This window comes from Peromyscus eremicus, chromosome 20, assembly GCF_949786415.1.
Source record: "Peromyscus eremicus chromosome 20, PerEre_H2_v1, whole genome shotgun sequence".
NCBI classification, from domain to species: domain Eukaryota; kingdom Metazoa; phylum Chordata; class Mammalia; order Rodentia; family Cricetidae; genus Peromyscus; species Peromyscus eremicus.
Window position 1 is genome coordinate 22,072,500 of NC_081436.1, and position 24,168 is coordinate 22,096,667.

The 24,168-nt window shown below is 45.6% G+C and overlaps 1 protein-coding gene and 1 pseudogene across 1 annotated transcript in view; one reads left to right on the forward strand and one right to left on the reverse strand.

Annotated features, from left to right (window-relative positions):
• Window positions 1-24,168, forward strand: part of Mrtfa (myocardin related transcription factor A) — a 181,735-nt gene that overhangs the window by 132,863 nt on the left and 24,704 nt on the right. The window contains exon 4 of the mRNA XM_059248003.1: window positions 16,224-16,289. Within this exon, the coding sequence (XP_059103986.1) occupies window positions 16,224-16,289 (66 nt within the window). The remainder of the gene's footprint in view (window positions 1-16,223; window positions 16,290-24,168) is intronic.
• Window positions 1,203-7,495, reverse strand: LOC131897086 (small ribosomal subunit protein eS21-like; annotated as a pseudogene).

Here is a 24,168-nt window from a genome sequence, read left to right on the forward strand (position 1 = left end):
CTACCACGGACATTTTAAAAGTAAACATTCTTAGTGAATATAGTTAACAATAATGCATTGATTTTCCAAATAGAAATTTTGAGTGTACTCAGCATAAAGAAATGATAAAAGTTTAAGGTGATGGATGTGCTAATTATTCTGATTTGGTCTTTATTAACCAAATTACAGAGGATTAAAAACATCACATTTTGCCTCAGAAAAAAATGTACAAATCTTGTGCCAAACAAAATTTTAAAAAAGTATTCCTCTTGGAGATTGAAAAGATGGCTTAGCGGTTAAGAGCATTGGCAACTCTTCAGAGGTCCTGAGTTCAATTCCCAGCAAGAGCCATCTATGATGGGGTCCTGTGCCCTCTCTGGCCTGCAAGTGGACATGCAGATAGAGCACCATATATATAACATACACAAATCTTTAAAAAAATTTAAAAAGTATTCCTCTGGTATGTGGGATGTTGTTTTAAATTGTGTCTGCACTCATGCTCTGGCCTGTCCCCTCCCAACCGTGTTCTGTGTTGCAGGAGGCAAACACCTGATTCGGAAAGGTTGATTCTGTGATAGGAAAGATGGAAATCATTCTTGAAGGTGGTGGAAGGCATCAGTCTCATTCTCTGTTGACCTAATGCAGGTTTCTTCTGTAAAATTTTGTGCAAAACCTGCAGCAGTGGAACGTTCCCTTTGCAGATCCAACCACATAAATGTCAGGAGATAGAGCTGTGCTTCTTAGGATAACATGAGTGCTCCTAGGCTTGCACGGCCCACGTGCCTTTTCTTGTCATCTGCCCTTACTAATCATGGAACGGGTGCTGTGGGAATTTTTTTTTTTTTTTAAGTTTTTTTTTTTTTTTTAGTTTTTCGAGACAGGGTTTCTCTGTGTAGCTTTGCGCCTTTCCTGGAACTCACTTGGTAGCCCAGGCTGGCCGCTGTGGGAATTCTTAACAGGTAAATAACCCAGGCTTCCTGTACATGGTTTGAGCTTGAGAATAACTCTCCAATGCTGGCTGCTGACCTCACAGCTCCTATCCTTCCATACTGTGTGAAGTTTAATTTTACAGATTTCATCTGTAGAAATTTTGCTGCAGCCTTTCCCAAAATTTATTTTTAAATCTCTAATTCAGTTAGATAGCTAAAAATTTACACTATTTAGAATTTGAGGTGAGGGTTCTCATTGTTTACTTAGGACACATATCCCTAAAGTTCCTCTAATCAGGAGTTCTTTGAGATGATACCATCTGCCTTAGCCAATTGGAGAATAGAATCATATGATTTGCCCTTCCTGTGAATGGCCTGCAGGTGGCATAGGCTTTCAACTGGCCATTAAACCTGCCTGTGACCTTGTCAGCCTTGGCCACATTCATCTGGATGGATGCCTGATCCTTGGCACCAATGATGTGGTTGCTCAAGGAGAATTTTCATGGCACATACAGGTCCATGAACTTGCCAGTGTCATTCTGCCTGTCAAGGCTGTGTCGTTCCCCCCCCCCCCCCCCCACACACACACCAGAGGGGGAAAATGATGGAGAGGACTACTGCCTAGGATTTTGCAGGGAGAAATTGCTATGTTTGTTAATTTTTTTTCTTTAAACAACTAGAACTTTATGCATAAACATTAAAAAACCCTTCAGATTGTCTGTGTGTATGTGTATTTAAAACTCATGTTCTAATTTGTATTTTCTGACCACCTCTTTGCACTCTAATCCTTTCATTAGAAAAGATCCCTCCTAAAGGTTAGAGATAAGAGCACTGGCTGCTCTTGCAGAGAACACAGGTTCAGTTCCCAGCACCTGCAAGGCAGTTCACAACCACATGTAACTCATCTGATGCCCTTTTCTGGACTCCGAAGACAACAGCAGGCTTGAGCTACACAGACATACGTGTAGGCAAAACAGTTGTACCCATAAAATAAAGTGTTAAAAAAGATCTCCTTTAAAATTATTAGGTTTTGGTTTTTGGTTTTTTTGTTTGTTTGTTTGTTTGTTTGTTTTTTTGAGACGGAGTTTCTCCGTGTAATAGGCTGTCCTGGAACTCACTTTGTAGACCAGACTGGCCTCGAACTTACAGAGATCCACAGGCCTCCTGAGTGCTGGGATTAAAGGCGTGCACCCCCACCACCGCCCGCTTTAAAATTAAAATGTATTTATTTTAAGGAGAACTTAATTTTTAAATTTCTCCCCATAAATGTTAACTAAAGGAAATTTTATTTGTTATTATAAACACTAAAATTGAACATCAGAAGTTTCAAGAAATTAAATAGCCTTTAATCCTAGCACTCGAAAGGCAGATTCAGGCAGATCTGTGAGTTTGCATCCAGCATGGTCTACAAAGTGAGTTTTTGGGTCAGCTAGAGTTACATGGTGAGACCTTTTTTTTTATGTTTTGTTTTGTTTTAAAAGAATAAAAGAAAAGAAATAGGAAAAGCTTATTACAGCTTCAGATACTTTAAATGGATAAAAGCACCCCAAATTTCTAAGTACTTACATAATTTGAATGAAATTCGAAGGCTTCTTCTCCTCGGGCTTTTCATAATCATTCTAATGTGATTCATGTTTTCCAAGTCCATGTATCTAAAGACAGACATTAGAAGTGCACAGATCTAGGAAGATTATCTTTTGTCTTGCCTGTGGAGTTCTGGATACAAGTTCAGAATCTGCTCACCTGTCATAGCCCTCAACAGATCTGGGTGGATTGTCAGCACGGTCACCCACAGAGATGAGGATCTGGACGTTTCCGAATACATAGAACTAATATCACAAGGAACAGGATGATGTCCTGGAAACAGCATTCCTGACACTTTTGCTCTGGCTTGCCCTCCTCAGTCCAGGGAAAACAATGCCAGTCTACTGCCGTGTGCAGTTCAGGCTCTAGTACAGTTGTACAGTTGCCCACTGCATTCAGATCTTAGGTGATGGTTTCATTTTTTTAAGATTTTATTTTTAGTTATGTGTGGGTGTGTGGGTCTGTGAACATGAGTGCAGTATCCTAGTGGCCAGAGGTTTTGGATCCCACCGAAGCTGGAGTTGCAGGTAGCTGTGATCCACTGGATGTGGGTGCTGGAAACTGAATGCAAGCTCTTTGCAAGAACAGTGCATGCTCTTAACCTCTGAGCCAAATCTCTAGCACTGTGGAGTTCATTTTGTTTGTTTATTTTTAAGGCAGGGTCTTACCATGTAGCTCTTGCTGACCTGGAACTCACTATGTAGACCAGGCTGGTCTTGAATACATAGAGATCCACCTACCCCTGCAGCTTAAAGGTGTGTGCCACCAAGCCTGGCTCTGTGATGGAGCTGCTTGGAAAGTGAATCTCTTTACACTGAAATAGTTTTTGTTTGTTTGTTTGGGTTGGGGAGGGGATTGGTTTTTCAAGACAGGGTTTCTCTGTGTAGCCATGGCTGTCTTGGAACTCACTCTGTAGGCTAGGCTGTCCTTGAACTCAGAGATCCACCTGCCTCTGCCTTCTGAGTAGTTTGCAATCTGTCTATCATAACTAGAGAAGTTGTGTTGAGATAGGGAAATCAGTCGCTACACAAAATGAAATTCTAAGCCCAGACTGTTTGTTTATGTATTTATGTATTTATGTATGTATGTATGTATGTATGTATGTATGTATGTATGTATGTATGTATTTATTTATTTATTTATTTATTTATTTATTTATTTATTTATTTATTTATTTATTTTTGAGAAGGGTTTCCCTGTGTAGCCCTGGCTGACTTGAAACTCACTCTGTAGACTAAGCTAGCCTCAAATTCACAGAGATCCACCTGCCTCTGCCTCCTGAGTGCTGAGATTAAAGGTGTGCACTACCACCACCCGGCCCAGATATATATTCTCCCTCTCTCCCTCCCCCCCCCCTCTCTCTGTGTGTTTTCATGCCACAATACCCATGTGTAGGTCAGAGGACAACTTGGAGTTTGTTCTCTCTGTCCACCAAATAGTGTCTGTGGATTGAAGTTAAGGCTGTCATTGTCAGGCTTGGCAGCAAACACCACCTTTTTTTGTTTTCTTTTGTTTGAGACAGGGTTTCTCTGTGTGACAGCCCTGGCTGTCCTGGAACTAGATTTGTAGACCAGGCTGGCCTCAAACTCACTGAGATCTGCTTGCCTCTGTGTCATGAGTGCTAGGATTAAAGGGGTGCACCACCATGCCCAGCGGCAGCAAGCATCTTTACCTAGTGTGCTATATTGCAGCCCATTAGTCCAGGCTTTTGAACATGCCAGAAAGTGTTTCCTTTAGCTATTATATATAATAATGAACATTTTTCACTCTGCCAGTAAGTGTGATGTAGTGGAAGAGACCACAGATCTTTGAGTTAACCAGTACCTGTATTTTAGCCCTCGCACTGCCTGCCTGACTCTGCCAAAAGTTACTTACCTCTGTGAACCTCAGTTCCTTCGTGTGTAAAACAGAAGTAACACATGGCTCAAATAGCTGTATTTGTATATGGATCCCAGTGATCTTGCAGCTACCCTATCAGATTCTTCATTTCTTTCTTTCTTTCTTTCTTTCTTTCTTTCTTTCTTTCTTTCTTTCTTTCTTTCTTTCTTTCTTTCTTTCTTTTTTTAAAGATTGATTGATTGATTGATTGATTGATTATGTATTCAGTGTTCAGTCTGCAAGTATGCCTGCAAACCAGAAGAGGGCACCAGATCTCACTAGGGATGGTTGTGAGCCACCATGTGGTTGCTGGGAATTGAACTCAGGACCTCTGGAAAAGCAACCAGTTCTCTTAACCGCTGAGCCATCTCTCCAGCCCCAGATTCTTCATTTCATATACAGTCATCTTCAAGACAAGTCTTTTCTCCATGCCTTTTGCACCTGCTGCTTCTGTTCCCTGGAAGCCAGTTTCCCTGGGCCTTATTCCTGGCTTATCCTATCATTTAGGTTTCCATGTGAGTCATATTTTATTCTCAAAAAGTCTTTATGTATTTTACCCCCCAGTCGCTCTCTGTTCTCTCACTGAGTTTCCTTTATGAAACCGTTTCTTGTATTGAGAGCTGGGATGGGATGATGGCCTGTGGAGGTTTTGCATCCTTCTAGACTTGTGTCTCAGGAGCCCCTTGGAGTGCTTTGAAGATGTGGACACAGGCGGCCTTTGCAGGGGATTCTGACGCATGCTGCTCCTGTAGCATCCTATGTGCTGTAATTCTTGGATCCTCTAGCTGTGTCATTTTGATGTGTCATTCTAAAGCATGGTTGATGTGTTGTGAGGAGGAAAGGGAGAGTATAGAACTATGCTTAAGGCTTTAGATTTGGACACAGCTGGACCCCAAGCTCTGCTCTGCTCATTAATTGTTACTGTGACTTTGGACAAGTTTCCTAATTGTTTCAAAACTCAAGTTTCATGTCTATAAAATGATGATAGTACCCTCTGCATAGTTTGTCTTAGGAGACTTGGACCCTAGCAGTATGTTCTCTCCATTTTGTAAGTATTATTAAACAGTGCAGATCTTTTATTTTTTTCCTTATTTACATGCTTAAATTAGGTTTCATGAGCCTATCTTTTACAAATTACAAGGCTAAATGGTTAAGTAGCTCAGGTTAAGTAGCATCAGAGGAACTTCAACAAAAGCTCTGCTTTATTCCTAATAGCCTCAGATTAGATGGAGGATACTTATCTCTCTGAGGGGATGTCTTATTTCTGGTTTCTGAATTAGATTATTTAAAAGGAAGTTAACTGGTATTTATATATGACATAGAGATGAAAGAGAAATTTTTGAATTTGTGAAAAGGTTGAATGATGGAGCTTATCAGCAACACAATCAAGTTTGAAATCCCAGTTTGTGATGTGTGTGTCTTAAAATCAGGATTCTTCTATAGTGTTATCTTTACAGTATTACGTTGTAATTAGTTGTATTTATGCTACAGATCACTTACACTTTGACTCCATTAGAAAGCCTGTTACTCTTTCTTCCTCTTAATTAGTTGTTTGTGGAATAATGATTTCTTTGTGTCCAAGAGATGGCAGCGTTTCAGTTTGACAGCCTGGCCCTTGATGTGATTCACTAATTGATTCATAAATCCTTCTGAAGAAATAAAATTCATGAGTTTATTTTTGTTAATTTTTAATTTTGTATATATGTGTTTTGTCTGCATCTACATCGCTGTACCTCATGTGTACCTGGTGTCTGTGGGGACCAGAAGAGGGCATTGGATCCCCTGGAACTGGAGTTGTAGATGGTTGTGAGCCACCACGTGGGTGCTGGGACTCAAACTCGGGTCCTCTGGAAGAGCAGCCAGTGTTCTTAACTGCTGAGCCCTCTCCTCAGTCCTAGCTCACAAGTTTGTAAGTAAGCCTTTATTTTAGAACAGTCTTAGATGTGCACAGAAGGCACAGAGCGCTCCCAGACGACACTTCCCATAGTTTCCCACTGCCAGCATCTTACACGACTGTCGTTCGGAGGGACCAGCAATGCCACGTTGCTGTTAGGTGAACACAAGCGTTATGTGGATGGGTTCCATCCATTCCCTGCTGCTGTCATTTTCTGAACCAAGATCCAGTGTGGGAGCTCGTTGTTCTGGCTAGTTTTGTGTCAGCTTGACGCAAGCTAGAGTCTCCAGAGAGGAAAGAGCCTTGGTTGAGGAAATGCCTTTATGAGGTCCAGCTGTAAGGCATTTTCTTAATTAGTGATTGACGGGAGAGGGCCCAGCCCATTGTGGGTAGTGCCATCCCTAGGGTGGTAGTCTAGGATTCTCTAAGAAAGCAGACTGAGCAAGCCATGTGAAGCAAGCCAGTAAGCAGCACCCCTCTATGGCCTCTGCATCAGCTCCTGCCTTCAGGATCCTGTCCTGACTTCCTTCAATAATGAAAGTGTTAGCCAGATAAACTCTTTTTGCCACAACTTGTTTTTTGGTCATGGTGTTTTGTTGCAGCAGTAGAAACCCCAAGACACCCTTGATGCATTTAACCATATGATTTTCCTCCTTTTTCTTCCACACCCCTCCCCTTCTATTGAGTCTCACTGTGTGGGTTAGGTTGATCTCTCCTCTTAGATCCTCCTACCTGAGCCTCCTCAGTGCTGGGATCACAAGTATACTTGGTCACACCCAGCTCTAGCCATGGTGAGTCCATAGGATCTCAAAGACAATATGCTTTCATTGTCTTCTGCTTTTTCATTTTTGTGCTAACTCTGGACCTTCACCTTCAGCCGGTCCCCTTTGGCAAAAGATAAGTGGATCTTTCTGGGTCTTTCAACTACTACTTCTGCATTGACAGCTCAGGAATTTAGGAGCATACTTTGAACATTCACTGTACATTTAATCTCAGTAATGGATGTTGCCAATTCTTCTGCCTTTTTCTGGGCCGTGCTTTTTAGACTTACGAGGGGACTCAAATCTGGGAACAGAGTGCAGATGAGCTGCCTTCCAGAGGAAGCAGTGTATTGCCTTGCCCTGCTTTGCCCTGCCTTGCCCTGCCTTGCCTTCAATAGCTTCCTGTCCTGACAGTTTCTTGGGGGTGGGGACTGTCGCAGAAGTCTTCGATGTGTCTCATTCTCAGTCATGGGTCCTCAGTCATCCATTCATTGCAAGAGGAGCTTCCCTGCCTCTAGCAGCTGATGGCAGCACAGATCATGGAACTCCACATGGTTTCTGGAGACAGCGCAGATCATGGAACTCTACATGGTTTCTGGAGACAGCACAGATCGTGGAACTCCACATGGTTTCTGGAGACAGCACAGATCGTGGAACTCCACATGGTTTCTGGAGACAGCGCAGATCGTGGAACTCCACATGGTTTCTGGAGACAGCACAGATCGTGGAACTCCACATGGTTTCTGGAGACAGCGCAGATCGTGGACATCAACATGGTCTCCAGTGTAGTAGAGAACACAGACATCAGCGTGGCTTCCAGCTGCAGCATGGATCATGGATATCAACACTGCTTCTGGTGACAGCACAGACCACAGACCTTAACATGATCTCTGGTGGCAGCGTGGACCATGGACATCAACGTGGCTTCCAGCGGCAGCTCAGATCACATGGCCATCAACATGGCGTCTGGCATGAACACAGACCACGGAAGTCTTTCAGGAGGCTCAATCCAGAAAACGAAACATTGCTCAGAGTCAGGGTGATTGTGCGCCTGGGCAGCGCATTTGGGGACAGGACCTTCGAGAGCTCCAGGCCACTGCATACCACCCTGCCCTTAGTGCTACAGGCTCAAGGTATTCCGGTGGTGCCCTGAGCCTCCCGGTGGCCTGAGGACCAGCGCTACTTGGCAATGTTATGCTACTGTCACTGCTGCTGCATCTCTGGTTCCACTTCTATCCACCAAGCACCATCTGTTTTTCAAGTTCCATGAAACCATTATTAAAATCATCTTCCCATAAGACCTACCCCTTTTTTAGCTATTCAGAGGTACTGCACACTCTGCAGGCTCATCACTGCTGAGTTGCCCCACAAAGCCTCTGTGGGTATCTCAGCTCCTGGGAGTGGCTTGTGCCCCGCAGATGCTGGCTACTGGATGCTGCTGCCATCTTGAATCCTGAGTGTAGAATCTTCACCCCTCCTCTATCTCCCTTCTTCCTTCCTTTTGTTTCCTACCACCAAAAACAACTTGGGATGTGAGTTTTAAATAAAAATGTTTTGCTGGGGTTTGAGAAGATGACTCAGTGGCTAAGAATGTTCATTGTTCTTTGGCTGGTTTTAGGTTGATTTGACACAAGCTTGAGTCATTTTGGAAGAGGACACCTCAATTGAGAAAATGCCCATGGATGCATTTTCTTGATTGATGATTTATGTGGGAAGGCCCAGCTCATTGGGGGTGGTGACACCCCCAGCAGGTAGTACTAAGTTGTTTGAGAAAGCAGGCTGAGCAAGACATGAAGATAAGCCGGTAAGCAACACTCTTCGAATGGCCTCTGCAACAGGTCCTGCCTTAAGTTCCTGCCCTGACTTCTTCAGTGATGAACTGTAAGCAAGCTGAAATAAACCCTTTCCTCCCTCAGTTGCTTTTGGTCGTGGTGCTTTATCACCACAGTAGAAACCCAAACTAAGACACTCTTCCGTAGGAACCAAGCTCTCTTCCCAGCACCCATTTCCTGTGGTTTCAGCTCCAGGGGATCTGATACTGTCTTCTGCCCAGTCCGCCTGTGGGAACGTGCACACGTCATATTTACTCACACAGACACATAAATTTAAAAATAATTTTTAAAAAATCCTTTAAATTCCAGCATTTGAGAGGCAAAGTCAGGTGAATCTCTATGAGTTCAAGTCCAGCCTGGTCTAGATACTGAGTTCCAGGTCAGCCAGGGCTACATAACAAGACCCTGTCTCTAAATAAATAAGATAAATCTTCTATTGTTGTTGTTTTAAAAAATGTTTTACTATAAGCAAGTCACTTTTAAAGACTAAAGTTACCTTTTTGGGAGTATAGTACCAGATCACTGGCAATTCTTTTGCCATAAGGAAAATTAATCTTTTGAAAACCCCCGATCTGTCTCACAGCTACACAAAGCATTTGTTGTGTACATTTGTGGAATTTCCAAGTTTTCATGGACAGGGGTTAGTTTCCAAAATGACGCGATGGAGAGAAGATTGAGTCTACCAGAGTTAAGTGGCTTGATTAGTTAGCAGTGGAGTCCGGGCAGCAGCCAGTGCTTCTGTCTCCGATGGCCCTTGGTCTCACCTTAAGAGTGAGTGGTTTACTTGGAACTTATAAAATATTGCAATGGTCTCTCATCCCAGCAGCCATCAGCAGCCAATAGTTTTTCAGCTAGGAGTGGGACCTTGTGAGCCTCCTTCCCTAGTCTGCACTGGAATATTGACTGGCTTGATCGTGTGCAGGTAACCACAGGTGCTGGGAGTGTATGAGTGTGATGGCCATGTCATGTTCATAAGACAACATTTTTTTTCTTGGTTTTCGAGATAGGGTTTCTCTGTGTAGCTTTGCGCCTCTCCTGGATCTCGCTCTGTAGACCAGGCTGGCCTTGAACTCACAAAGATCCGCCTGCCTCTGCCTCCTGAGTGCTGGGATTAAAGGCGTGCGCCACCACCGCCCAGCCATAAGACAACATTTTACAGTAATTCCCCCGTCCTTTCCTATTCCATTATGTTCCCTGAGCCTTGTGGGGAAGGGGGTTCTAGAGATGGCCCATCCACATCTAAGCACTCAATAGTTACTTATCCTCAGCATTGTGACCACTGCAGGGAGAGGCTTCTCTGACCAAGGTTGAGAACAGCACTAATCTATGGCATTAAGAACAAAACACTTAGAAGGCCATTTGACAGCATGTCCACTTATTAAAACAGTAGTCGCTCCCGTCCAGGCCTGTGACCTTCCCTGCTGTGTGCCTTTGCCTAGGCTTACAGGACCAGGGCCAATCCCCCTGTGAAGGAGGTCTCCCCTCCACCAGAGAGTGGTCGGTTCCCCCCAGCCATCATGGCACCATTGTACCAGGGAGCACTTCTTGTCTGGCAGATCGGTACTGTAACACACTGGGTAAGAGTCATGCTTCTCTCCCCAGCAGCCTGCCAAGCACCTTCTTGCTATGAAAGATGTGCAGCAGGGAGGGCGTTTTCTAGTCAGTCCCAGCTTGATTTCTTCATGACACTACAGCATGTGGTATTCTCAGCTGTTGCCGAGAGTCTTAGCCTGGGACAGATGGCCCAGAAAATAGCGGCAACGGCCTCGGCCTGTGCTGTCTCAGGGGCTTCTGGGGCTCCCCTGACCATAACTTGTTGGGAGGCATCCTGTGCCTGGTACTGAGATTTGTGTTTGATAGCTTATGAGTAAACGTTACTGTCATATAGCATGTAGTGATTTGTTTTGAGTCCCCTTTTCCCATTAGACCTAAGAGTTCCATGGAAATGAGAATCAATCCTCTTCAGATAGCGTTCCTAACAGCCCTGATTGGGAAGTGTAAAATGCATGAGTTAAGTCCAGTAGGCTGGCCACTTCCTGAGGCTCTAACATCTGCTGCTTTGGAAACACCCTTCACACTTGTTGGTGCCTGTCTGGTGCTCATTTCCCTGCAGCTGTAAGCTGCACTAATGGCAGTGACTGTGTGCAGCTGGTCTCTGTAGCATCTTTGCAACAAGCAGTGTCTGGCATAGAGCAAACCCTTTGCTTCTTCAAAGAACACAAAAAGAAAAGAAGAGAAAGAAACAGCAGCAGCAGCCTCGAGAGGGAACCAAGAAGGAGTTTAAGATGCAATGGAGGGAGATGGATACACATACTGGCACTTGGCACAGGAACCCTCAGGCAGCTGAACACAGAAGCGCCAAGGGTGTGAGCCATAAACTCTTGACTAGCTTATTTTTATGTTTTGCCTGAAATTGGTTTTAAACAGTTGACCCTGTAATGCAAGAGAAAATGTTATAAGTTAGCTAGCAGGCCATTAAAGGAGGAAGTACTGTTCTGAAGTACTTCCTGTCAAACGTGTTCCACAGTCTATACTCACTTACTGTCCTTGATCTGGTGTCTCCCATTTCCCTGGACACGTTGCCCATGTGGAATAAGGCCTGCTCTAGCAGGGTTGTGTAGTGAGTTCTTGCTAATGAATGAATACAGCACTCTCTCCACCCCAGCTCCCAGTTCTTACACTAAGTATTGCTGCTGGAAATAACCCCAACAGCAGAACTTGGGAAATAGCTTCTTCTCGGGGTACCTTTCGCATACTTCCCAATTTCATTTATTTTTATTTTGAAACAGGATCTCATGTATCCCCAGCTGGCCTTGAACTAATTATGTAGACAAAAGTTACTTTTTCTTTTGATTTTGTACCACACACATGAGAGAGAGAGAGAGAGAGAGAGAGAGAGAGAGAGAGAGAGAGAGAGAGAGAGAGAGAGAGATTGATTGAGCGAGAGAGAGAGAGAGAGAGCACTTGGAGGAATTGGTTCTCTTCTTCCACTATGTGGGTCCCAGGCTCAAACTCAGTTAGACTTAGCAGCAAGTGCCTTTACCTGTGAACCGTAGACCATGCCAATCTGGCGAGATATGTGAGAGTGAGAATTTGGCATACTCATCCTGTTTTGCTGTATATCACTATTCAGATCTCCTTATCATTCCCCAAGTAAATAAAAAGCCAAAAAGAAATGCCTGCTTGTACACAGGCCTGTCTTTTACCTATACTGTTACCAAATCCCACAAACTTACTACAGCGTCTCTTTCTGAATGGGTTTGTGGGGGCAGCCTGTGTATAGATGAACAAATGCATTTATAGCTAGTGGACGGGAATCAACTGAGTGGCTGCCAGAAAGAATTGGAAGACCCAGCTGGAGAGATGGCACAGTGGTCAAGAGCACTGGCTGCTTTTCCAGAAGACCCAGGTTCAATTCCCAACACCCACGTGACGGCTCACAGCCAGCTGCAACCCCAGTTCCAGGGGACCCAATGCCCACTTCTTGTCTCCACAGGCACTGAATGTGTGTAGTACACAGGTAAACATAGGCAGAACACTCATACACATAAAATAATGAAAATTTTTTTTACAAAGAATTGGAAGAAAAAGAGAAGAAACCACATTAAAAAGTAACCAGCCCTGGACCCTGAACACTGCCCCATGTCCAAAAACAACAGCAACACAATTGTACAGTGGCCCTCATGACCCTAGCTTGTATGGCTCACTCAGTATTGGCATTTCAGAATTAATCTTGAGTAATAGCTGTTTCACTAATTATTCTTTATTTGAAGTGTTCAGGCTTAATTGTTTCTCTGTTCTCTGAAATTGGTTATATTAAAGCATTCTCTAATAGCTTACCTTAGCGAGTCTTAGAAGTACCGTAGGAGAGGATAGACTGCCCTTTTATCCTCTTCTGTCTTGTCTAGCTTGGCTTCCCCTTTCCTTTCTTATAAATGGGTGTTGCATTGCTAAGTACTACACCTGAGAATTAGAGAGACCAGGGCGGAACCCCCGGTTCTGTTCTATTAAGCTCCGTGGCGCAAAACAGAAAAACTTAAAGGTCTGTGCTCTAATTTTCTTACTTGTGAAAGGAGATAGAGATCATAGCCATGTTCAGAGAGCTACCCTCCTTCAGTGCTGAGGTTAAAACTCAGAGCCTTGTACATGTTGGGTACGACTGATGAGCTACAAGCCTGGCCTGAGGGTGTGTGTGTGTGTATGTAGTTAAATAGGTTACAAGCATGTGAGTCACCGAGCACAAAAGCAAGTGTGTAACATGGTGGACCCCCACCATTGCTGGTTGTACCTTACTGCTGTGTTGACCTGCATTTATGTTACTCTGTAGTCAGCTCCTAGGTTAAATTCCTTCATTGAGGTCGATTACCTCATCTCCTTTGACCCTAATCTCAACCAGTGGTTTTGCTCAGCACCAGATCATGAACACTGGAGGTCTGTTATCTCAGCAGAGCTGACTTGTGGAAAATCCTGGGAGAAACTAGGTTAGGAGCTCAGGTTGTGACATCAGATTGTTTGCGTTCGAATCCTGCTCCGCCGCTCATTAGTGAGACAGATTCGGTGAGTTAATCTCTGTAGGCCTCACTTTCCTAACCTGTACAATGGGTTATGTAATGCCTATCTCCTTATGGGTCTTATGAAAATCAAGTGATTTTAAACATAAATACATAGGGCTGTGAGCACTTGCCTAGCATGCACAAGACCCTGGTTTGATCCCCATTACCACAAAACAACACACACACACACACACACACACACACACACACACACACACACACACAGAGAGAGAGCCAGAGGTATGTAGAATAGGATCTGGCACAGAGTACATGCTATAAACTATCAGCCATTGGCATGGTTGTTGTTTTTCTCTGTTTAGTTAAGACTTTATTTTAAACAATGTTAATTTGTAAATAATAACCTCTTAGTTAGATTTCCAAACTGTGTCTATCATCATTTTGAGAGTCAATTCTTTATAGCCAAGTGTCTTAGTTAGGGTTTCTGTTGCTGTGAAGAGACACCATGACCACAGCAACTCTGACAAAGGAAAACATTTAATTGGGTGGCTTACAGTTTCAGAGGTCCAGTCCATTATTATCATGGCAGGGAGCATGGCGTCGTGCAGGCAGACATGGTGCTGGCTGCCTCTTGATCAGAAGGCAACAGAACATGGACTCTAATACTGGGTGGTACATGGGAGACCTCAAAGCCCGCTCTCACAGTGACACACTTCCTCCAACAAAGCGGTACCCACTCCAACAAAGCCACACCTCCTAATGGTGCCACTCCCTGTGAGCTTATGGGGGCCAGTTACACTCACACTACCACACAAGGTAGCTTTGGATTTACTCCTCCTGCCTCCATCTTCTGAGTAGCTGGGATGAGAGACATGTGCCCCAGACCCCTGTTATTAAATGCCTACTATAATAAAATACAAATAATATTCCTTATTTTTCTTTTTTGAGACAGACTTTTACTTTGTAGCCCCAGGCTGATAGGTAATTCATAACAGTCCTTTGCCTCAGCTTCTAGAGGGCTGGGATTATAGTTAGGAGCCACTGTGCTCAGCTTCATAAGACTTTTTCTTTAACTTCAAGGAGTTTATAAACTAGTGGGGGAGATGTCCAGGGGTAACTATGCACAGCAGAAAGCGTCACTGTTCAGATAGAGGGGGGCTTAGGTGACCCAGAGTAAGTCTGAATGTGGGGAGACCAGGTGAAGAGAGTGGGCATTTTCAAACAAACATGAACTTGTAGAGATGAGAAAGGTCCATGGTCATTAAGGAAGAGGAAAATTGAACATTCTCATTGGAGTGTGTCACCCTAGGGAAGGATGGCCTGTAAGTCACCATGGCAGCCTGGGAAAGTGGTGAAATTAAGAGCAGTTTGTGGGCTGGAGAGATGGCTCAGAGGTTAAGAGCACTGCTTGCTCTTCCAAAGGTCCTGAGTTCAATTCCCAGCAACCACATGGTGGCTCACAACCATCTGTAATGAGATCTGGTGCCCTCTTCTGGCTTTCAGGGATATGTGCAGACAGAACACTGTATACATAATAAATAAATAAATCTTTAAAAAAAAAAAAAAAAAAAAAAAAAAAAGCCGGGCGGTGGTGGCGCACGCCTTTAATCCCAGCACTCGGGAGGCAGAGCCAGGCGGATCTCTGTGAGTTCGAGGCCAGCCTGAGCTACCAAGTGAGTTCCAGGAAAGGCGCAAAGCTACACAGAGAAACCCTGTCTCGAAAAACCAAAAAAAAAAAAAAAAAAAAAAAAGAGCAGTTTGTGAGGAGGCAGAATTGCTGAACAGGGTTCAGACATTATTAGTGCAGGGGAGGGAAGGTAGCTTGGGACACAAATTGTAGTTTTGGGAGAACTGGAGTTTGGGAAGTTCTGCTTTGTACCTATGACTTTGAGACATAGGCAAGAGCCTAGCCATTGTTCTCCCATCCTTGGCTGCCTCTAAACACGGCTGTGTAGAAAAGGCCCATGCTAGAGCACTCACATTCCTAGCAGATGTGTGTTCCCTCAGATGTGGCCTTCAGGGCCGTGCGGTTGAGACCTGTTGAATGAAGGGACTTACTGCGGCTGTGGGACCCTCCTAACCCTGCCCTGGACTAGGCTCTCATCACAGCTGTGCCAGTTGTTCCTCTGAATATAGATGATCGATGCTTAATTTAATAAAAATCCCTGTTTTATTAAGCAGGGTTGCAGACTAGAGCTTGGAGAGACACCTGTCTCTCTCCACTAGCCCGGATGTGCATTGAGTCATAGAGCTCGGTTGTCTCATCTCAACAGAGAAAGAAAGGCAGGCCCTGAGTGAAGATGGAGAAAAGAACAGGACCATGTTAATGACAAGATCCGATCTAATCTAGAGGAATGTGGTGCATGGTGAAAATAGCCATACTTTTTGGATCCAAAAGAAAAGGTTTTACCAATTAGCGGCACCCCTGGTCTCTGTGAGGAGCAGCATTTGTTCAGCGTGTTCATGTGCAAACATGTGCTGAAAACCTGCAGAGCAGCTGGGAAGCTCTTGGCGCTGGGTGCTGCCCCGCTGGACTGACTCTCCTTGAGCTTCGCATTGGTGTTTTCAGTCCCCAGAGGAAGGCTGAGTCCTGTAGGGTTTGAGCAAGAGGCAAGACTGGTAGTTGTGGAGTGTTATCGCCCTGCAAGACCCCCTTCGCAACTTCCTCTTGCCGCCCACAACAGAATGCGGAAACCCTGCCGTCAGACCACTTCTGCAGTTGCACAGAGCTGGAGTTGGGGCTCCTCCTTTCACATTACAGCTGCTTTCTGGACTTTTTCTGCGTTTGAAAATGTGTCTGCTCTGGTGGGATGGCTGACTGACCTCACCTGTCTTCTCTCTTTGCTACCATGCAGTGCTGCAGTTGAAGCTCCAGCAGCGGCGGACCCGGGAGGAGCTGGTGAGCCAAGGGATCATGCCGCGTAAGTGTCTCTCTCAGCGTTTGTACGCTGGTTCTTTGTGTCAGTGCGGCTCCTGTGTGGCCCGGGAGCCTGACAGAGCAAAGGCCACAGGTTTATTTTCCCATCTTACCTGACTCTTACTTTTCCATCAGGAGTTCTTGTTGGCTGGGTCATCAGTCACCCAGACTCATCAGCGGAACAAGCAGTGTTAGGCTTCTAGGGGTCAGCAAATAGATAGTCCTTCGCTCTTTTTGTGGTGGGGAGGTTTTCGAGACAGTTCTCTGTGAAACAGTCTTGGCTGTCCTGGAACTAGCTCTGTAGACCAGGCTGGCCTTGAACCCCCAGAGATCCGCCTGCCTCTGCCTCCCGAGTGCTGGGATTAAAGGCGTGTGCTGCCGCTGCTACCACCACCACCCGGCTGGCTCGTCCTTTGCTTTTAAATTGTACCTTTCATGGGTTGTACAACTTCCCTTCATGAGAGGAGCAGGGCCCGCTCTGCTGGCGCACACTTTGCCTCCACACTCAGGCGTTAGGGAGAGAAACCTGCTCTTCTATTGGGGTGGGTATTGTCAGTGGCCTGCAGATTATTTAGAGAGATGCTGAGGCACCCGTGGAGGGTGTGGGTGTGTGCACGCCTGAATGGAGCTGTTAGTGAGCTACCCTGACTCTGGGCCAGCGACTGCATCCCTCGGGGGAGAAATGAAACCTAACCTTAGAATTTGTAAGAAACAAGAAAGCCTGCTTTGAGTACTAAGAGCATTTTAGATAGTGAAGGCTGGGGCCAGCAGTCTTGCTCTCTTGACATTTCTTAGTGAGTGCTCAGCAGGTCACACAGGCATCCCTCGCCTAGTGGTATGTCATCACCACAGGGCTCCACCCTGAGGAAGACAACATACACATCCGTGCTTGCGCGAACACACACACACACACACACACACACACACACACACACACACACACACACACACGCCAATCAGCAATGCCTGCTTTCATGAGAAAACTGGTCTCCATCTCACTTCAGTGCCTGCTCCCCTGCTGCCCCCACAGTATCCATGTTGTCAGTCACTTGTTCAAAGTAGTAATGTGTGCGGTTGATAGTGCAGACTCATCTGCCCCTGCTCTTGGGAGACTTATGGTTAGAAAGGAAGACTGGTGGGGGAAATGGAGACAATGAAGGATACTCTGAGAGCCTGGTAAATCCTGGGTAATAAATTCAACTGGTGGGTTGTTAACAGTAACAGAAAAAAGAAAAAAAAGAAACCTGGTGTGGTGGCACTTCCTGTAACTCAATCATTTGAGAGGCTGAGGAGTTCAAGGCCAGACAGGGTTATAATGGGAGACTGTCTCCAAACCAACAGAACAGAAAAGACTGTTAAATGATCCAGTGTCTGGAGGATGGTGAGCCAGGAGTGAGGGGTACCGAGAGAAGGCGCACTGGTTTGTAAGCACATGAGGAAGCCGCTGAAGGCTGGTGAACAGTTGAGGACAGTGTTTGATTCATATCGTGGTGCTGATCTTTTTGTTCACTGCACTTTACTACGGTATAGTCACCTGTGGTTCTTCGTAGTCTGTGATCCTCCAGAGAAGGATTCCCACCCCATCCCTTAGTGCCAGGGCTTCTGCAGTAGATTGGCGGGGTTACTGATAGGCAGATGTGTGTTCTATGGAACATTCCAGAACTGCCAGTCCACAAGCCTCATCTGCTTACCCCTTCCCAAAGGGCGTATATGTTTAGTGTCCCCTTTGTGGTTTTGGACAACATTGAGATAAAAGAAACACAAGGCCCACAGATCTGCCCTCCAGAAATTAAACAACTACAGTCTACTGAGTGCAGATCTATGACGGGCTGCCTGCAAATGCATCACTAGTTTTGAGACCCTTGTTCTTAGGGTCGGCAGAAGGTTCAGGATCAGGAGGTTCTGAGGATAGGCTGCTCACATTATTCTTCCCAGCTTTCGTGGGCTACTGGGGCTCATGTGGACAGAACTGACCAGTCAGCTTCCTTGCTTGGCGCTTCCTTAGTGTGGTACACAGAAATTGCAGCTGTCTGTGTGTACCCCCACCTACCTGAACTCTTAGAGAAAGTCACTTACTTGTGTTTCTGTCCCCCAATGCCTGGCCCTAGATGAATGAAGACAACTGATTGCAAAATGGTGCGTGCGTGCGTGCGTGTGTGTCTGTGTGTGTATGTATGTGTGTCTAGAAAACAAAATAGAAGCAAACTGGCTAGAATTCTGGTCACAGTGTTGGAAATAACTTCAATAAACTCTCCCGTCTTACTGGGAGCCCACGGTCTCTAGCTGTCCTGGAGGCTGACTGCATGCTTGGGTTGTCCCTGTCCCATGGATTAGGAATACTTACCTCTCCTGTGGGAGTGAAATGGTTCCTGGAGAGTGTCTTCCCACCCACCCACCCACCAGGAGCTTTCCCCTGTGGACAGTGCTGCTTTTCAGTTTCTTTGGAAGGAAATGGGAGCAAAAAAGATGATGAGAAAGAAACTTGAAGTCTAGAGGAGTTTCCGCTGTGAGATTCTCCTCTTCCCAGTGTGTGGGGATGCAGGCCTGGGCCCGAACTCCCAGTGTGTGGGGATGCAGGCCTAGGCCCAGAGCTCCCAATGTGTGGGGATGCAGGCCTAGGCCCGAGCTCCAAAGAGGCTCATTCTTTTTTTTTTTTTTAAATATTTATTTATTATGCATACAGTGTTCTGCCTGCATCCCTGCAGGCCAGAAGAGGACACCAGATTTCATTACAGATGGTTATAAACCATCATGTGGTTGCTGGGAATTGAACTCAGGACCTCTGGAAGAACAGCCAGTGCTCTTAACCTCTGAGCCATCTCTCCAGCCCGAGGCTCATTCTTTTTGCTAGCCCACAGTAGTGAGTACTCCTACCTCAGTGTCACCTGGATTCTCCGAGTCCTGCCATGGCCAGTGTCCCTTCCCACGTCACCCCTTCACTGTTGCTTACCGCTTTCCTCACCTCCCTGCAAGCCTTTTAAGGCTTGGCCTGGACATTTCCAGAGTCCTTACATCTAATTTGTGTACACCTGAGAAGGAAGGGCAGGTAAGCCAAGGCAGAGAAAGGGTAAGGCCCTCGTGGCTGTGTTTTATTTCTGGTTTACACCTTCAATCTTTTCATCCAGCCCCTCCCCCTTTTTTCCCTATTCACAGCCCCATGGGGGATGGACTGCTTGGTTCAGCTCCGACAGCGAATCTGCAGGACGTGATGTGCGTCCCTGGCTCCTTTCCCGTGATGGTTGTTCTCGTTCTGTGTGTTGTTGAGCGTCAAGAGTGGCCTTCTCAAAGGATTTAGAGGATTAAAGTCCTCTGGTCCCACATACCTTTCTCTGTGGCTCATGTGCTCTGCTCATGTGTCTCAGCTGAGGATGTGGAGCTGCTTTCTGATGTGCTCTGAACAGGACCATTTCCAAGCATCCTTTATTCTCATCATGTAAACATATGTCTCAAATGTCACACCGCTTAAAGCCCACCAAATAGAGAGTGCCAGAGAGTGGGGGCCTGCGCACTCCTGGCTCCGAGCTTTCTCTGGTGCTTTCTGAGGAAAGGGGAGATGGCGCATGCGGGAAGCTGGCGGGTCTTTCAGTCCAGAGCCAGCAGGGCCCTTGTAGTCAGGATAAAGGTCCAAGAGACTGGCAGTGTGTTTTACACACACGCACACGTTAACACACACACACGCACACGCACGCACACACACACATTAACACACACACGCACACATTAACACACACAACGCACACATTAACACACACACGCACACACACACACACACACACACACACACACGTGAAGGTCAGAGATAGGGACAGTGTTCTGTCCAGCTGTCCATAACCTTTTAAGAAGGCGAGTGTGGATGCTGTCCTGCCAGGCAAGTGGGAGGAAACCCCTGTGACTCCCTGGATGTGAGAGAAGAGCACGGTCGGTTTTCCCTTGGCCTGTTCCACCGAGGCTCCTTGACAGCGAGCAAAGAGCAGGACGTCTCTGGTGCTGTCGCCAACCTGTTCATCCGTCATCGCAAGCCAATGAGAGGCCACGAGAGCTCGGGACATAAGTGGAGGGGTAGACCTTTGCCCTTGAAGTGCTCCAGTCGCTTGGCTTGGTCCTCTTGAGCTTGTCTTTTAATTCCTTCATGTCCTCCCTCCCTCCCTCCCTCCCTCCCTCCCTCCCTCCCTCCCTCCCTCCCTCCCTCCTGTCCTTTTCTTTGTTTTTTGGTGTTAGAAATCAAACCCAGGTCCTCATATGCTGGGCAAATGCTCTTCCCCCTGAGCTCTATCCAACCTATACCATGTCTTTTTTATTCATTTTTCTTATTATGTGTTTGTGTGTGTATGTATGTGTGTATGTGGTGTGTGCAGTGTCTGTGTGTGAGTGTATGTGCCTGTGTATGTATGTATGTGTGGTTCTGTGTGTGTGTGTGTATCTGTGGTGTGTATGCATATGTATGTATGTATGTATGTGTCTGTGTATGTATGTATGTGTGGTTCTGTGTGTGTGTGTATCTGTGTATGTGTGTGTGTGTATCTGTGGTGTGTATGCATATGTATATATGTATGTATGTATCTGTATGTGTGTATGTATGTATGTGTGGTTCTGTGTATGTGTGTATCTGTGTATGTGTGTGTGTGTATCTGTGGTGTGTATGCATATGTATGTATATATGTATGTATGTATCTGTATGTGTGTATGTATGTATGTGTGGTTCTGTGTGTGTGTGTGTATCTGTGGTGTGTATGCATATGTATATATGTATGTATGTATCTGTATGTGTGTATGTATGTATGTGTGGTTCTGTGTGTGTGTGTGTATCTGTGGTGTGTATGCATATGTATGTATGTATGTATGTATGTATGTATCTGTATGTGTGTAGATTTCAGGAGTCACTTCTTTCCTTCAAGTCCCAGGATTAAACTTAGGTCATCAGGCTTGGCAGCAAGCACCTTTACCTGCAAAGCCACCTTGAACTATGTCTTTACATTTTAATGGTGTTCCCCTGTGTGTAGCCAGTGCCATTGGTGACTCTTATGGCTGACTGGTTAGGAGAATTCAGAGGGTACGAGGGCAGCTAGTTAGTGTCTTCCAAAGGCCTCCTCAGGGGTGCTTATACACACTGGCAGAAGAGTAACTGGTTCTGCCAGCTGGTTATGAATGGTTTGTAGGTCTGTGGTAAGCCCTGTGTGTCTCATGCTGACCCTGAGCAGTGGGTTCCTAAGGCTCTGGATAGACTGACGCAGCTCCACCCCATCCCTCCAGTACTGCAGTCTGACCCTGTTGTCCATCCTGAACTGAGGATGCTGGCCACCTAGTCTACATAGAGACAGTTTGCACACTAATCTAAGAGATCGTTTTGTTAGGCCCCAGTGTTTGCTGAAGATTTCCTGTTCATCTGACCCAGAAGAGATGTCTTACTTTGACAAAAGGTTACATGTGAAGCGTTGAGGTCCATTACTATGCTCCCTCTTCTACTCAAGTTAAATTCTTCTTTGTAGGTTGGGGGAGGGTGGACTGAACCAAGCCTTGTTGTGCTAGGCCTGCACTCGGTGCCCATGAACTACCTTTGTTTCCTACTAAAGATTAAGGTGGCAAAGTTGGAGGTTTCTGGGAAATGTTTGCTTATTTTCAAAGGGGTGTGTGTGTGTGTGTTTACATTTATTTATTTTACTATGTGTTAGTGCTTTGCATGCATGTATGTAAGTGCACCACATGCATGCTTGGTACCCACAAAGGTCAGAAGAAATCATCAGGATTCCCTGGAACGGAAGTGGCAGGCAGTTGTGAATGGCCATGTGGGTGTTGGGAATCAAACCAGAATCCTGCAAAAACAACAAATACTTTGAACTGCGAGCCAAATCACCAGCCTGAAAATGCTGTTTGTTTTTAGCAAAGGATGGTATTGTCAGGGGTGTGATGTTCTGTCTCAGTAGATACTTCATAGATTAGTGCCTTTGTGTGGGGCCAGGGAAGGGTAGACCCTCGTCTCTCTAGGCTTCCATTGTCTCCATTTGCTCAAGTCCATCTGGAAGTTGCTAGAAGGCCAGTATGTTAGTCTCTGAATTTTTACCCTGTTAACCAGTGGTTTGGCCAAGAGCTACTCTTTCCAGAAGGAGCTTAGGAAACACCCCACCCCCAACACACCTTTGCCCATGCTGAGTTCTGGCTGCCCAGGCTTGCCTGCCTCCGGACACTTGCTCCCTGAGCCTCAGCACAGCCCATCTGCCCTTTGAGACAGAAAAGATGCTTTCCTGTCCTTTTGTTATCCCCCATCCCTTCCTTTTCCTTCCCTCCCTCCTCCTCCAACTCCTCTTCTTCATCTTCTTCTTCTTAGTTAAAGAGAGACCCTGTTTCCACAGGAATGTGACTGTTTAACTGTAATCGTAGCTCTAATTTTTGTGTTTTTTGTCTTGTTTTGTTTTTATAAACACGGGTAAAATGTGTATTTCAGGAATGAGCTAGACTGATCCCTAGATTTGAAGCCCAGAGGAAATTGGGTTGGGCATGTGGGCATGCGGTCCCTGGAATGCTTTCTTTTCTCTCAGGAAGACCAACTGGGCCCATGGCTCCTGGGAGTTTCCTGTTGCACTCTTGATGGACTGTTGGAGTCCTTGTCTCTCTTCCTGCTGTTCCGGGGTGTGTGCCCCTCAGTAGACAGTGGCTAGCATAGAGCCTCCTCCTTGGCCAGTTGCTCAGAAGTCCTGAAATAGGAGTTTGGAGTTCACTGTGTGTTGTGCCTGAATCGAAACTAAAAAACCAAGGGCAAGCTTTGTTGAAAGTCTTTCTAAAATTACTATTAACATTCATTTTTTTGGCCAGGCATAGCAGCGCACATCTTTAATTCCAGCACTCGGGAGGCAGAGGCAGGTGGATCTCTGAGTTCGAGGCCAGCCTGATCTACAGATGGAGTTACAGTACAGCCAGAGCTATGTAGAGATACCTGTCTCAGAAACAAAACAAAAATTATTTATTGTGTGAGTGTATATGGGGGGTGGGGTGGGTTTGTTTGTGGTTGAGGGGGAAGGTTAGAGGACTTGAGGGAGTTGGTTCTCTCCTACTATGTGCATCCCAAGGATCAGGCTCTGGTCATCTGGCTTAGCAGAAAGTGCCATTTCCTGACAGGCCATCTCACTGTCCTTCAGCTAATGTTTTGTTTTGTGAAGTGGTGATACGAACTTGTAACTTGGGCCTACATATCACTGTGTCGACCAAGTTGGCCTCAGACTTGTAGAGATCTGCTTGCCTCTGCCTCCCTACTGCTGGGATCAAAGGTGTGCCTGTCTTGATGGGCTTCCAAGTAATCTTCTTGATGGAGGTTCTATACAGCTTTATTATCTTTTTAAAAGAACAGGAGGGTAGTGTTGCCCTTCATGATTTGTTCTTAATATCTGAGGTATAAATATAAAGGACAACATTTTGCAAGGTGTAATAAGTGAGGAGGGTATAGTAATGTACACCTGGTCTACAGAATGTGTTCCAGGCTAGTCCGAATGCATCTGAGACCCTGTCTTGGAACAAAGGACAAAAACCCGAAAGACAATAAAGGCAGCAGAGGAGACCGTGAGGCTCTCCGGTGGTTACTGTGCTTGTTCTACAGCCCAGCATCCTGAGGTCGAGGTTCATCCTCAGCACCACACGTGGATGAAAGACAGAAATCCTGAGGTGTCTAGTGGAGCCTGGTACGTCTGATGATGGTGATGATTTAGATTCTTCAGGAATAGGGTATTATTCTCTGAAGGACAAAGATGATTTGCAGTTATCTAAACAGAAGACCAAGGAATCTTTATAAAAAAGTGGTCATTTTGGGTGCGTGTGTCTGAGTCGGTGTGTTGAGGCTCCTTTCCAACTTCCAGACCATCCTCTCCCAGCTTCCCAATTGCTTGACACCATGCCTG